Source organism: Lagopus leucura, unplaced genomic scaffold, assembly GCF_019238085.1.
Source record: "Lagopus leucura isolate 7727_CA_CO unplaced genomic scaffold, USGS_WTPT01 Super-Scaffold_100015, whole genome shotgun sequence".
Taxonomy (NCBI): Eukaryota; Metazoa; Chordata; class Aves; order Galliformes; family Phasianidae; genus Lagopus; species Lagopus leucura.
In genome coordinates this window covers 9,636,705-9,650,367 of record NW_024962269.1, presented here as the reverse complement: position 1 = coordinate 9,650,367, position 13,663 = coordinate 9,636,705, and the positions used below count along the sequence as shown (strand labels likewise).

The 13,663-nt window shown below is 41.8% G+C and overlaps 2 protein-coding genes across 6 annotated transcripts in view; both read left to right on the top strand.

Moving 5' to 3' along the window:
- The window catches only part of LOC122182421 (cell migration inducing hyaluronidase 1), a 101,840-nt gene that overhangs the window by 5,013 nt on the left and 83,164 nt on the right, over positions 1–13,663 (top strand). The window lies entirely within an intron of this gene.
- Positions 1–13,663, top strand: part of LOC122182422 (cell surface hyaluronidase-like) — a 46,452-nt gene that overhangs the window by 7,316 nt on the left and 25,473 nt on the right. For all 4 annotated transcript variants that reach the window (XR_006179795.1, XM_042875687.1, XM_042875688.1 and 1 more), the window contains exons 7-15: positions 287–496; positions 4,246–4,451; positions 5,880–5,949; positions 6,597–6,725; positions 7,721–7,806; positions 8,181–8,312; positions 8,416–8,451; positions 8,701–8,853; positions 10,247–10,424. Coding sequence is in view for 3 of the 4 variants with exons in the window: in XM_042875687.1 (XP_042731621.1) it covers positions 287–496; positions 4,246–4,451; positions 5,880–5,949; positions 6,597–6,725; positions 7,721–7,806; positions 8,181–8,312; positions 8,416–8,451; positions 8,701–8,853; positions 10,247–10,424 (1,200 nt within the window). In the remaining variant the exon portion in view is untranslated. The remainder of the gene's footprint in view (positions 1–286; positions 497–4,245; positions 4,452–5,879; positions 5,950–6,596; positions 6,726–7,720; positions 7,807–8,180; positions 8,313–8,415; positions 8,452–8,700; positions 8,854–10,246; positions 10,425–13,663) is intronic.

The following is a 13,663-nucleotide window of genomic DNA, read 5'->3' as shown; positions in this document are numbered from 1 at the left end:
GTTGGTAAACATCATCTCTTTCTGTAGCTGGTAGGGGTGTTTTGTCTGTGAAGATGTTAATGTATTGACACACAGCTGTTGCTGAATGCTTGCATTCTGGTTGGCAGCTTCTCTTTGGAGCTCCTCTGCAGGTGCTGCTGTGAGTCACCGTGGGGAGCTGGCACCCCGTGGGATCAGGCCCTGCCTTGTGTTGCAAACATATTGCTTAATAGGAAAAAAAAAAGCTTTTCTTTTTCTGTATACTTCTGTTGCAACAACTTACTTGGATCTACATTTCTCTCAACAGATCCTAGCGAATTTCAGCTCTGTGCACATGTCAGGTGTGGAGTTAAAAAACATGGGGCAGCAAATCCTGGGCAGTTACCCTGTGCACTTTCATATGGCTGCAGATGTCGATGAGAGAGGAGGGTATCAACGCCCAACGTACCTTGATAATCTGGCTATCCACCACTGCTTCTCTAGGTGTGTTGCCATACATGGGACTCATGGCCTGCTGGTAGGAAACCTATTTTATTAGTACCAAGTTAATTGCTTTGCTTGAAAGCCTTTTGAGATGCAAGGAGAAATCAGAATGCTGAAAAAAGTCTCCCCAGGGGATGTCTTGACTTCATTTGACAGATGAGGACTTCTGCTCTGGCAGTTCAGCTCTTACAGTTGAATTTCAGGTTTTTTGTATTGTCTTGATAATTAGTATTATTAATGATGTGGTTAGATAGTGAATTCTTTGCCATGGTTACTCGGGGTAGCTTGTGATCCTATGAACTTTCATTTAAAGCAAAAGCAATGCTCTTTTAATGCACCTGACTGAAGTAATGGACCTTTAATTTGCAACAGAAATAAAAAAAGATGAGAGTTGTTCAAGTCAGGGTAACATGAAACAAATCCAAAAGTTTTCACAATACAATAGGAATGCAGCAGGACCCAGAAATGCCTTCACGAACTTGGAACTTGGTTTTGACCCAGGTATTCACAAGGGTACTGGGGAGAGGAACTTAACAAAAAGAAAAAAAAACACACATGCCCCAGCAGGAAATGCAGATTCCCACTCCAGTCCCAACGTGTCCAATTGTTCTGCCAGACCCTGAATGGCATTTTGGTGTTCGTGGGCATTTCCTCATTCACTTGATGTGTGTGTAGGCAGAGACACTCCTAGAACTATCTGTGAACTCTGAAGTTTTCCTGGAAAGTTTTTCTCAGCTCTGGACATAAAGCTCTGTGAGATGTGACATAGACACAGGCTGGTGGGACCCTAGTGCAAAGGGTTGTATTCCTTAAGATTCAACACTGGACTTCTATGACTGAGAGCACTTTTCATGTATCCTGGGTGGGTGCCCCATCCCTGCAGACACTCCAGATCAGGCTGGATGGGGCTCTGAGTACATGATCAGATGTAGGTGTCCCTGTTCAGTGCAGGGCAGTTGGACCAGATGGCCTTTAAGACCATTCTATGATTCTAAACAGTATTTATAACGTCCAGATAGCTCAAAATTGTTGATTACTTTGTCTTACATGTGATTCACTCTGGCTATTTGTAGATAGAGCCCTTGCATGGCAGGAGTCTTGTATAGTGTGTGTAGATACAGCTCAACTCCCTTTCTCTTCCCATTGTATTACACCCTGTGAATATCAGGAACCTGGCGGGCATGAAAAATTAAGCCTTTCATTAATGTTATTTCCAAGAATAATGGTGCATACTCTGAGCCTTTATCAGAAGGGAGGATGTCAATGGGTTATCCAGGTGTGTGAGATTAAGTGGGCACAAAATTAGGAATCAGAGAATAGATTCAGGCTGCCAGCAGGTGATACCTCCTGGGGGCTTTGAGTCCATTAATCAGTCAGTAGGTTTTATAGCAAAGGTTAAATATCTGATTCTGTGGAAGAATCACGTGGTTTCAGTGCTGCCATTAAGAGTAATTAAAATGTATTGAAAATCCTTTCTTTAAGATAAAACAATCCATAGTTCCAGAGAATTGTATGTGTATCAGTGCAAGGCAGTTAGATAACATAGGTGGGAGCTGTGTGCCCTTCTCCCACCTGCTCCTCCTGCCTGCCAGCCTCGTGCCCCTTTGCAGCCACTTTTCAGCTTGGGTTACTCACTGTGGCTGGGCAGCAGGCTGTGACACGCTGCTCACTGCCCTGACACACGTCAAGCATACCGCAGAATATTGCAGTCTTTCATGTATAAAGTTGCAGTGCCTCAAGGTCACTTATATTGTGTTGCTGAACTATATATAATTCAGTGTTTAGAGGCATGTTAATCATCTGGCCTTGGGCTGTGGGCTGAGCGGGGACGACGCTGTGTGCTGTTGTACTGTAATGTACTGATGTCACAGTGCTTGCAGGGTGGCTCTTCATTTCAAGCCTTCAGTTCTGTCTGTGATATGCTGTAATAATGATGACTGATGTTTTGATCTAACAGCATGGAGAGGCACAGCTGCCCAGAGAGCTGCAGGTGCCCCATCCCTGGAGGTGCTCAAGGCCAGGTTGGACAGGGCCCTAGGTAGCCTGAGCTTGGGAGGCACCCAGCCCATAGTGTTGGGTTGGAGCTTGATGATATTTAAAGTCTCTTCCAACCCAAGCCATTCTATATGATTCTGTGACCCTTCTCATTCAGTGCAAATGTAAACAATCTTTAAATCTTTTTTTTTTTTTTTTTTTTTTTTTTAATGGACAGGAGAGTGAATAATATGGTTCCATTTGTGTAAGCTTTCAGGGCTTCCATGAGTTTCTGAAGCTACCACAAATCATATTCATTAAAGCTAAAATCTATTTTTGGTGACAAGACTGATTTTTAATGCACTTCTCTGAAGCACAGATTATCTGAAGTTAGCTAAATTCCCAAGAATGAAACTCACTAATTGAAATGCTCTTTGCTTTATGGCTGCAGGCAGCTTGCTTTATATATTTTCTCCAAAAATAGTCTTTAGTGCAACTCCAAACTATCATTTGGGAGGATATAAGCAGCTAGACTTACTGTTCATAGCAGGTAGGCAGGGACACTTGCATTTTTATCAAAATCCATTTCATATCCACATTTCCAAGGCTCAGCTGATGGACACACTTTCTCTCCATGTCACTGTGTCTGAGTTCTTGGTCATCTGCCTTGTAGCTCACTCTGTATTATCTCACTTACATGCAGAGTCTCAGTGGAGTTTCAAAAATGTTGGTTGGGAGTTGGGTACCTGCCTGTGTGATGCCTTATTTTTAACCTGAACACCTCACTGAGCAGCAGGTGACAAAGGGGGGACCGCCAGGAATGGAATGAAATCCAGTAGAAATATACTTATGAGAACTACAGTGTTTGTGACTCCAGATGTTATGTATGGCTGTGGCCCATTAAGGTGTGATCACAGGATATGAACTGAAATGGATTTAGTTCAAGTTTCCCTCTGTGTACAGGAACCAAGCAGGTTAATATTAATCAATCTTGCAGTCTTACATGGACATAACTCTAATTGACGTCAACAGCCATTTTGCATGCCTGAAGAATGAATACACACGCTGGCAGGGATCATGTGAAGTACAAAGTTCGGTTTCAGAGAGATTTAGTAACGAATAGCTGGTACTTTAACTAACCTGATTTAGTATTCGCATTTAAAGGAGGGATTTCTAAATTTGCCTTCATAAGGCAGTACATCAAAGGAGCTTTGTGCTAAGTCCTCTTGGTCAAATTAGGATTTAATGCATGTCAGTTAATCTTAAATAGGCTGAATGTGAAACACCAGCTCTGCCCAAGCTGATGGTTACATTAAGGGGAGCTCCACCTTCTGAGAGTGGAGAACAAGAAGAGAAGCTTTGAAAAGAAAAAATTACCTCATATGCTGCATTTTAAAGATTTTTAAAATTTTATTTGGGAAACCTAGTCTTGAAAATGTCTGAACTAGCTTTTTGGCGTACCACCTGAGACACACAGATATTTACACAGATATTCACACTGTGATTCTGAATCAAACATACTCTCCTAGAGCTGAGGGCAGATTAAAATCCAGTATTTTACAACTTCCCTTTAAGTATGCCTATGATCTTCCTCAGAGTAATTTTACTAGCTGCAATATTGCATAAGATCAGTCCACTCTTACACAAACTGCGTGAGTGTTATCTCTTGGACCAGTGCACATGAAGGCACTGTGCAGAACAATGGCGAAACCTTTCAGTCAGTGTTTCAGAATTCATTGCTAAGCAAAGCATGTCATTGCTGCCACCTCTGTTAGTGTCACATTCTATGGCCTGTATGCTTTTTTCCAGGTAAAAGACACCATTGGCTATGACACCCTGGGGCACTGTTTTTTCCTGGAGGATGGGACGGAGCAGCGCAATACATTCCAGCACAACTTGGGCCTGCTCACCAGGTCGGGAACAATCTTGCCCTCAGATCGCAATGAAGCAATGTGCCTTGCCATCAGGAGCCACGTCTATGGGAATTACATTCCGGTGCCAAGCACTGACTGTATGTAAGTGCTTCATGAAATGGAGTTGCTTTTAACTCCAGTGCTGAGCTTCATAGCTGCATCTTAAAGAATGTTATGTTGAAACAAATATAATCATAAATATGTAGAGTACTTGGCTCGTTTCTGATCATCTTTCAGTTATTTTGAACAAGAATCATAGTCATACAACCATAGAATGGCTTGAGTTGGAAGGGACCTTAAAGGTCACCTCCCTGCCGTGGGCTGGTTGTCCCCCACCAGCTCAGGCTCCCAGGACTCCATCCAACCTGGCCTTTTTAGTTAGTCTGCAACACAAAGGTACACAAACACCTACAGTACACAAGGAGATTTAATGAGAGTGTAGAGATTAGTATGAAGTGCCATGAGCCTCATTTGTAATACGATAAATGACACACTACTATAGCTTACCAAGTTATCTTCCATTTTGGAGACTGAGGGGCTATAACATGGGCATTCAAGGGATCTAGGTACTGACCTGCCTAGTATTTGCAAATAAGAATATAATTTAGCCAAGGAAATTTGTATTTTCATGTTCTCTGGAAATGAATCAAGTGGCTAAACTCTACCTATTTTATTTATGTAAGTAATCCAATAGAATTAACAACAATTATTGTTGTAGAAATGTTAAGATTGACTGTACAGATAATACAGGTTTGTTGCACACCTATTTAGTCATTCTACTCATGCAAATGAGTGGGGATTCTTGATTACACAGTAGTTAGAGTAGACAAAAAATTATTGAGATTTCCTGCCTAGAATGATCCAATTAGTTGGTATAGTCATGAGAAAAGGTTTGGAGTGTTTTTACATGTGTTTTTCATTATAGCAAAAGATGTTATCAAATGAAGCAAGACAACAGATGATAATGTTTTCATAGCTATATCTGGCTTCTGTTTGTGTCACTACTTGATCTTCCCTCTGAGGCAAAAATTCGTTATTTGAACAAATGTCAAAATAATATCTCCTTAATCTCCTGTTTAACGAGCTATTTGTGGCTTGCAAGGACACTTGTTTGTTTTCCAAGTAGAAGCATCATAAATCCATATCGAATCCCCTACCTCTTGCCATTGTCCCCAGAGATCCAGAAAAAAAACCAACCCAGAAGTTCATTTTTCAGGCATTTTCCAAAGCTACTTCAATTTTGGGAAAAAAGAAAAGAAATAAAGACATCAGGTTTCCTTAAGGTGCATTTAACAGAACTGGAATTTTGTGTTAATGGTCTCATATAATTTATTTGTTCAGCATGTGGCTTTACAAATGAATGTCTGACATCACTAGATGCTTTCTTTCCCTTCAAGAGTGTCATTAAAAGGTTGTGTGGCGTTTTAAAGTCAATGGGAGGGTTGTGGCTGAAGTCCAGCACAGAGCTATGAAAACGTATCCCTTCCTGTTTGGTAACTGTTCAGGATCATTTTGATTTTGATTTTTCAGGGCTGTCAGCACTTTCTGGATTGCAAATCCAAACAACAACTTAATAGAGAATGCAGCTGCCGGTGCTCAGGTAAAACCACTTAACAGCAAGAGCTGTACTTTGCCTCCAGGTCTCATATATTCTACTCTTTTTGATGTTACCAGTGTGAGGGCAATGAATTTTTAGTAAGTCATCACAAAATCTGGGTATATATTTCTGCAGTCTTTCGCTCTATGAAGGATTTGCCCACATTTGCCTCACAGTTGTTTCTGAGACCAATTTCTGTCACAGCTGTGGCTGGAAATGATGTGTGGTGTCTCTGAGAAAACGTTGATTCTTATTTGTAGTTAATAGTTTAATGCCCAATAAAGTTTTACATTTATTTATATAAATACATACTCTTTCTGTGTTATTATCTCTAGCGTTTAACCAAATCCTGTTTGTGTGTAACGTGGCTATGCAGATGAGGCTATGTTTTCTAATAAGCCACCTGAACTTCATCTGCAACACATGGATTTTTAAAACCTCCACGTGTGCCCAAGGGGCCTACAGTGCATGCCAAAGGGAAAGTCAAGATGTGTATGAGTATGGGCTAGCGTGTGTCCCTTTGGACTTGCATGAGTTTTGCAGGCTCAGCTTAAAAATCTGGCCAGCATACTGGGAAGCACCAAGTCACCAGGATAATCTCCATCACTAATTGCTGTGTCCCATTCTTTGGACCTCCCTTTGTTTTTTAGGATGTCGGGATCTGGTACATCTTCCACAGGGTTCCAACTGGACAGTCTGAAGGGCAATATCCAGAAGGACAAGCTGAACATACCCCCTTGGGAGTATTTTACAACAACAGAGTCCACTCCAATTTCAAGGCACGTGGATGAGTTTTGTGTGTTACCACCAACATAGTGCTGTGGTGCAGGGCTGACCATGTGCACTGTTAATGATATAAGGCTGTCTTACATTTTGATAATGGTCTTCTAGCATATATCAAGAGACACTCAATGTTCAGTTGTACCACTCCTTCTACAATAAAGAGAGAGCTGAGCAGAATGTGAGTGCCAGTTCAGGGGTCTCTGTTAGAGGGGTTGTGCCCAGACTGGACATGTACCTACTGCTGAGGTTTAAGAAACGATGAGCAGGATGACACTGAATGCTGCTTTGGCCATAGTGATGTAAGGATGTAGAGGGGTGAGCAGAAGTACCTTGTTCCAGGGTTTGCTCATCACCTTTGAAAAATGAGACCAAATATTTAAGGGTAATTCCAAGACAAACACATTTCCTCTAATGTTCTGTTGACATGAAAACATAACCTGTGAGCTATGAAAAGTGTTTTCAACTTATTTCTAAGGATTCTAGACTGAAATCAGTACTATTTTCTGGTTCTTGTAAACATTACATCTTGGTCTATGACAGCTGTTGCTCTATCTCAGTCTTTAGCTTGGTTGCAGCAGCTCATGTTCTCTTTTGACAGTTGGGTGGCTCGACTCTTTTTATTTAAAGCTGCACTTCTTAACAACAGCCTTTTTCCAAAAAGTTATCAAGAGCTTGGCAGAGTCCTTTATTGCTTTCAGCAAGAGAGAAAGAGAGTGGGAGTTCAGTGCCTTGCACTGGGTCAGAAGACAGCTCAAGATGTTGATGCGTGACATATGGCAGAGCAGGCTCTGTCCTGACTTCAGCATACTACATCCTGTGCTAATGTCACCCTGAGCAGTGCCAAGTGACATTGAGAGGGGAGAGAGAGCCCAGGCTGCAGGCTGTTGCTCTGCCTGCACGCGCAGGCTGCCCATGTTCATTGATAAAATCTGTGATCTCTGGCCTCTTGTATACAGTCTGGTGAAGTAATTGGAGTTGTCTGCTTTTTCAGGCTGGTTTGTTTATTGGAAAAGGAGTAAAGACAACAAGAGCCAGCGCTGAAGATCCCAGAGAGTATCTCACTGTCGATAATGCCAGGTAAGCACATGCTGTACGGCAAAGTACTTTGGATACTTCTGTTGCTTCTTGGCTTCTGCATCACATTTAGCAGGTCATTAGTGCCTCATCATGGCTGGAGAATCTGAAAATACTCACAAGCTCTCTGATGTGCAGAGGCAAGTATTTCATAGCTATGCACTGAATTGTTTGTATTTTTGCTGATCAGAAATGATATGCGTGCATTTGGGATTGTAAGGACTAAGCCAGGAAAGGCTTGAAAAGTCTAGATTTCATTATTCATTAGTCGGTTTGTAAACTGCAACATTACTTATTAATTACTTAGAAAAGCTTGCATCTGAAAGATGACATAAGAGATCCTAAGAGGACTGCATTAACCAAGCTTCTTGCTTCAGGTTTCGCCCACATCAAGATGCTGATCCTGAAAAGCCACGAGTTCCTGCCATAATTGATGGTCTCATTGCTTTTAAAAATAATGACCATGGGGCCTGGGCCAGGGGCGGTGACATTATTTTCCACAACTCTGGGTAGGTTCCTGTAAATTCATGCTGCACCTTTCCCCCCGCCTGTAGGCCAAATTCCCCTTTGACATTAGTTGTAATTTGCACCTCTGTGCTTCTCCCATCCCAGGTTTTCAGACAATGGAATTGGGCTCACACTGGCAAGGTAATTTCTTAAAATGTACCTTCTTCTTGTTTTTCCTCACAAGGTATCAGGCCAAAGAATAGAAGCTGAGACCCTTCCCTGGGTCTACTACTTCCCATCTACTATTTACTGTAAGAAACATTTCCCTCCCAGACCACATATAGCCATTGGCTTAATAAATTGGGTAGAAATACTGTATCTTTTGTGTAATTAACAGTGTGAGTTGATTGGTCACATAGTTACCTGTGATTTTTTTTTGTCTGCTTGTAGTGATGGGACATTCCCAACTGACGATGGCTCTAGCCTGGAGGTGTCACGCTCCATTTTTGTTGGAGAAAGTAGCAATCTGGGCTCCCAAGGAGGCCAGAACAGCTACTGGGGAAAAGGGGCAAATGGAGAATACAGGACACTGCCCAGAAACAAGTGAGTTGTTCCTCTGCCATTTCTTCCTGTTAGAGCAGCATGAAGAAAAGCCTCAGGAATGAATGTGGCTACCAACGAGTAATTTGTATTGGGTGTTTAAATTATTGTAGAGGCCAGAAATAATAAGCATCCAAATAAACTCCTCTTCAGGACAACAATTTGAGAGCACTCTCAACCAAATGTTTGATTTTACTTTTCTGCTTGATTTATTAGTCACTGGTAAGTGGATTAGAGAATCTGAAAAATACCAAATTGCTTTTGTGCGGTGCTTCATTCATACAGCATTGACCTGACAGTGCAACTCCCTTACACCATGCCTCCCTCGTACTCTCCTGCTGGCATATCTGCATGGGCAAGAGCAATGTGTCAAAGGGGAAAGGCGTCTTCATTACTGCATCTTATTTCTCTTTCAACAGCTGAATGTTATTTGCTATTTTGATGGCAGCACAACCTCTCTCCAGCAAAAGCATCACCAAAGCAAGCTTTGTTTCCCCAAGTCTAAATTCTTCCCTAATGTATGTGTTAGCTGATGCTCATCCATCCTTAAGCCCTCTGTAGGGAATAATATCATCTGGTTCCCAGTGTCCTTCAGGCTGTGTGCCCATTTGCTGTCTGCTGTGTGGCTTGCATGTCTGAACAAATCGACAATATTTCTGGATGTGGTAGGCAGCGACCTACTCTGCCATGCTGCTACTGGCCAGCTCTCATTTCCATCTGTGAAGCTGAAGCAGGCCACCCTTTAACCAAACATTGCCAGAGCCAAGCAAAACTTGGAACCTTCTCAAGACAAGCCATGGGAAGGGCAGGTCCTCTCCAGCGGTGTTTCCTTCAACACCGACAACTTGACAACATGTCCATGGGCTGGTACTGTAGGAATCAGCTTTCTATATGAAGTGCTGTGGGCTAAGTTCTGGGGATCGTGTTTGAAGTCGCCTGGGGGGAAAGCAGAAACTGTGCTGCACCACTCTGTAATTTCTTCTATGAAGACGTTATTCCCTCCAGGGACTGTGACTGATGCCATTTTTTCAATCACATTAAGGTTTTCCAAAGAAATCTCTCTGTCCTGGAATAGGAAGCTGCATAGCAAAGCTGCCACACAGCCCTTTGGGGCTTCCTCATGCCAATTCATCCCTGGGTGGCAAGGGACAAGAGCTCTGAACTGCATTACCTTTACCTTATGCAACCGGTGTGGGTTATTGTTCCTTGAGCCTTGTCCTCTAGAGATAAGCAGAAATTCAAGTCCCATCAGCTGTGTGCTTAGCGTTCAGATCCCTCTTTTGGGAAAAGAAAGGTCTACTAGCTGCTTGTTGACAGCTTTCTGTGCTTTCAGGAGAGAACACGCGCTTTGTCCAAGCTTTTAGCACAGGATTGTGTTTGTTTTTAAATCTCACAGGACATTCCCTATTCGTGGATTCCAGATTTATGATGGGCCCGTCAGGATGGCAAAATGCACTTTCAAGAAGTTTACCCCAACTGCTGACCGATACTCAAGTGCCATCGGCTTCTTCATGAAAAACTCCTGGCAGATAAGCCCCCAGAATAATGTGTCACAAATCCTGATGGAGAAGAGCGTAAGTAAAACAGGAATGCATGCTGCTAGATGTGGAGTTTTTCAAAGTATTTAGAAGTGGTACATGTTACATTAAAGCGTACCATCACTTCATTTTGCATGAAATTTCTTTTGATGATGGTTATTTACAATCCATTAACATTTGAAAAATATCAATATTAAGGTACCTTATACCTGGGCAAATGCACACAGCAAAATCTTCAGTAGACAAGTTTTCACCTTGCAAACAGAACAGCCAGAACACCATTCTGTGCAGCGTTGCCAGCTAATATGTTGCACGGACCTGGTGAGAACCTGGCCTCAGAGTCTGAGAGGGACATAGTGAGGTATCAGGAGGCAGCAAGCTGCAGTACAGTTCTTACAATGAAAGAAGCAAATGCAATTAGAAGCAAAACCATGGTCTGTTTCCTGGGGTTAGCAGTGAAATTCCTGTTGAGAACAACAGGGACTTTCCTTGAGCAGCGAGAGCAGAATAGGGCTCTGTATTTGTGTCTTGGCAGCAGCCATAAGATGCTGAGCAATTCCAGTCCTTGTTCTAGATTCCTGCAGGGATCATGGCTCTGAACACTTGGCTTGGGAAATGATAAATTCCACCTGGCTCACTCCCAGGGATCATAACCTCTCCTTACATTCTCTTCAAACAAGATCCATGCTTGTTAGGATGTCCGTGAACTGTAGTAACTTTGGGCTGAGGTTTGGCTTATCTTGAGGAAAATTTCCATTGCTCTGAGATTAACCAATATCACTACTCTGGCAAGCAGCCATTTTGTCTGTCCCCTCTCTGGTACACTTTCGCTTAACAACAAGAGGGTTTTTCATGGAATGGTGATGCTGACTGCAGTCACTTGACTGCTCCTTTAAAGGGCAGATCCTGTATGTTTTGGTAAAGAGGTCTTAGTAATTTTGGATACTTCAGGGAGATTTGGAGCAGTAATAAGAGCTAATTTGCTGTACTTCCTTATGTCTTCCATGGGGAAATGGTTATAAGATGACCATGGGAAACATGAATGAGAAAATCATTCTGGAACAGGGATGAAGAACTTAAAGAAAAAATGTATAATGAAAAAGTTTTTTCAGTGGAAGAAATTGGAACTTTTCCTTCAGTAATGGCTGTAAGACTATCCAGTGGAATGGCGTCAGACAGATAATATCTGTGCACATCAGCAGAGGTGATGGTTACTTACTGAATGCCTGAAAATGCAGATCTTTAATACTGTTGTGCCATTTGAGGCCAATGTCCTGGCACTTTTTCTCTAAGGGGTAGTTCAATACTGCTATGCCTTTGAGGTTTTCAAGGTAAAAATGACCAGAAGACTTACTACTACTTCTGTAAAACAGATTAAAATAATACAGTGTCAACCTGTTACCAAAAAAAAGGCTAATGACATTATTATGTATGTACATTTCCAAGAAAAGTCCATTTCTCAAGTTGGTATTTGGCCAGTTTCAAAACCATTTATGTTTGTAACCACCTGCCTCCCAATGGTTTTCACTTTGATTCTATTTTATCTGGATTGAAGCCAGATGTGCTAAATCTGATTTCAGACTTGAAGGATAGTTTACTGTTTTGTTGTTAATTACTACATGGGGCAATATGTCTTTGACCAGTTGAGATACAACCAGTAAACTGTTTTAATTAATTTTCCATCTCCAGGCTTCATTTTATTACTTTTTCAAGGGTAGCTAAACACTAATTCCCTAAAGGACAATCATTTTACAGCTGATTTTTAAGAATAAATTAAACATTACTGCAAGTTGTACCATGATGATAAAACTATTAGTCATGCCGAAAGAGTAATTGTCTAATTAATCAGACTAATCAGCTGGTTGGTTAGACCACAAAGTAATAAAGCTCGTCAGGTCTTGTTTCGTTCCAGCATAAAAATAAACTCTCAGGTAGAACAGAAGACTGAAACATTATGCTCCACATAAATTATTCTACCTGTCATTTTCGTTGGCAAACTCTCATATATAAAGATATCTGTACTTTTTTTTAAATAATGATGGACTGCTGAAAAAAAAAAAAGGGTGCTTAAAAAAATTTATTTCAATGCAGAGGAAGTAGTAATTGGTCTTAACCCAGCTGAGGGCTGGTCTGATGGTTGAAGTCTGCTGAAGGTCTGCTTACTGACAATCAGTGGGAGTTGGTGAGCTCAAGAAGACAGCCCCAGAGCAGAGCCATGCCCAAAGAGGACATTTGTGCAGCATTTCTTAAGAAGACCCAGCACAGAATCACAGCACCGTAGGGATTGGAAGGGGCCTCTGGAGATCATTAAGCCCAAAACTTACTAAAGCAGGTTCCCTACAGTTGGTTGCACAGGACAGTGTCCATGCAGGTTTTGAATATCTCCAGAGAAGGAGACTTCACAGCCTCTCTACGCAGCCTGATCCAGTGTTCTCTTTCTGGTCATAAAGCATCTATCTGTTCATGCCTCTGCTGTGTTGCTGCACAGTTGTAGAGTGAGGTGAGAATCAAGAGGTTGTATGCAGCTGTGTTGGTTTTCTGCCTTTGGACAGGGTTAGCTTTACTAAGAAATGATGTACTTTAATAACCATCTGTCGTATACCTGTCAGGCACCAGGCGGGTAATTCAAGTGGCCCTTGCACCATGTCACTCCTGAGTCGTTCACTTCTAATGAAAATTAGGTGTTTGAATATTAGTGTGGTAGCTAGAAGTGATCTGTTTCTGTGCTCCTGTGTTTCTGTGTCTCATTCCTAGCTCGTGAACATACTTGATAAGCTGAGTCTTCTTTCACATGTGCTCTTTAGCAGTAGCAGCAAACTCAGTGCACCTCCTGTCCCTCAGTGTACAAAAGCAAGGTTGTCCTGAGATGCATGAAAGAAGAAAGTGATACTACTCATTAACATTTCCACACCATTTCTGACTTTCAGACTTTTAGAGGAGAATGTTAGAAATGAGATTAATGTCAGGACCAAAACAGACTCCCTCCCGGATGGGAGCAGTGGGGCTGTTAATCAGATGTAAGCCGTTCAGGCTGTACCTTAGTTTATTTTGAAGTACAGCTGACTTTGTTCTCTTCCCCAGTGAAGTGCCCATTTTCAAATTCAGCCCCAAGACGTGCACTGTCACAAAGTGTTTATAGCAAAGCTTTGAGCTGCAGCACAGTGTTTGCATTTTGCTTTTTTATGAACTAAAAAGATTAAAAAAAAAAAAAAAAAAAAGGAAAAAAGGAAAAAAGGAAAAGCCCACACAAAAAAAACCTCCCCAGAACTTAGGAC